The sequence below is a fragment of the Micromesistius poutassou genome (assembly GCF_964030765.1).
Source record: "Micromesistius poutassou genome assembly, chromosome: 22".
NCBI classification, from domain to species: Eukaryota; Metazoa; Chordata; class Actinopteri; order Gadiformes; family Gadidae; genus Micromesistius; species Micromesistius poutassou.
Genome location: NC_140292.1, coordinates 7,694,193 through 7,695,766, shown reverse-complemented (window position 1 = coordinate 7,695,766; position 1,574 = coordinate 7,694,193). Strand labels below are relative to the sequence as shown.

Sequence of the window (1,574 nt, the reverse complement as noted above, 5' to 3'; positions counted from 1 at the left end):
ACTGGGTGTTGATGGCAATCACCCAGTTTTGCCATTATTATAATTAATAAATTAAAATCATCAAGCACTATAGGTTCACAAGGTGGCAGTGTATCATGTTCCATATAATCCTTGAGAAAAACATCTTAATTGATCCGTGAAAGAGTTTTTCACACAACAATACCGTTGCCTTTTGTTGTGGCTCACAACAAAAGTGACTCAAATCCCTTCCACAAACACTCCAACGTTTCAAGAATTGTGTTTGCTTTGTGTTTGCCAAACACCCATCTGAAGAGCCCTGAATGAACGAGGTTCGCCACAATGCCACGAGAGGACACCTCATTTCAGGGAACAGCTCCGTCCACACAGAGGGCCACAGGTGAGTAATGCACCCGTGTTGTTTTAAAGGGCAATGTTTCTTTGGATTAATGTCTTCCCCTTTGTGTGCCCCTTCAACTTGTGTCCTTTGTGTTCCCCTTCAACGAAGTCCTACTGTTCCCCGATGCATCCGACCGACGTACCGCCGAGCTCTGAGGCGTGAGCTCGTTGCTGGTCTTCACCAAAACACTTGAGATCATCCCCTCTTTCTACACCTTTGAGATAATATCCGGTTCTCCGCGGGGGGAGAAAAGCCGACGCAGACGCCGAACACAAGTACGGTCCCAACCCGGCTTTTTAATCCCATAGATCTGAGCGCTATAAAAGCCCGGCCAAGAACCACCAAAGTTCAGAGCAGCAACGCCAGAGCATCTCCTGCCTCATCTCCTCCTTGTCGCCTGCAAACCAGCTCTCCGGCGAAAAACAGAGCCAACGAGAACCCGCCGCCGCCGCCATGAGACAGTCCGCCGTGATGCCCGCCCTCTTCGCCGCCGCGCTCTTCTTCCAGTGCTACGCCTCGGCCGACACGGTGCCCGTGAGCAAGAGCGTTGACGACGGCGACTCCTCCTTGGAGCAGGACGCCCTGAGCTCCCTGCTCCTCGGCGAGGAGGAGGCCGCCGAGCAGTCCCTGGCCGGCGGCGACCCGGCCATCACAGTGGGCAGAAGCGGGAGTCCCAGGGTGATCGTGATGATGGCCGACGCGGCGGTGCTGAGGAACCTGAGGGCTCTGTCCTACTACAAGCAGCAGCAGCAGCAGCAGCATCAGCAGACGAAGGCCGGGGACAGCAGCCTGACGCTGGAGCACCGGGAGCGGTTGATGGGGCTGGAGCCCGGGATGGCCCTCCGCAAGCGGGACACCATGAGGTGCATGGTGGGGAGGGTGTACCGGCCCTGCTGGGAGGCATAGAGACTGGACGGAGGCCCTCTCCTCCTTCATCATCGTCACTGCCGTGGACTCCCTTACCTCCTCCTCCACCTCTTCCTCCTCCTCCTCCTCCACCTCCCCTACCTCCTCCTCATCCTCCTCCTCCTCCACCTCCCCCTCTTCCTCCTCCACCTCCTCCTCCTTCACCTCCTCTACCTCCTCCCCCTTCACCTCCTCTACCTCCCCCTCTACCTCCTCCTCCTCCTCCTCCTCCTTCACCTCCTCCACCTCCCCCTCCTCCTCCTCTTCCTCCTCCTCCTCCTCCAGGGCTCCTGCTCCTCATCGTCTGTCC

At 57.2% G+C, this 1,574-nt stretch overlaps 1 protein-coding gene across 1 annotated transcript; it reads left to right on the top strand.

Moving 5' to 3' along the window:
• Positions 1-811: 811 nt before the first annotated feature.
• On the top strand, positions 812-1,264 carry pmchl (pro-melanin-concentrating hormone, like; the record flags this gene model as incomplete). The annotated part of the gene is made up of 1 exon (XM_084486308.1): positions 812-1,264. One exon carries the CDS (start codon positions 812-814, stop codon positions 1,262-1,264), a length of 453 nt encoding a protein of 150 aa, XP_084342434.1.
• Positions 1,265-1,574: the final 310 nt, after the last annotated feature.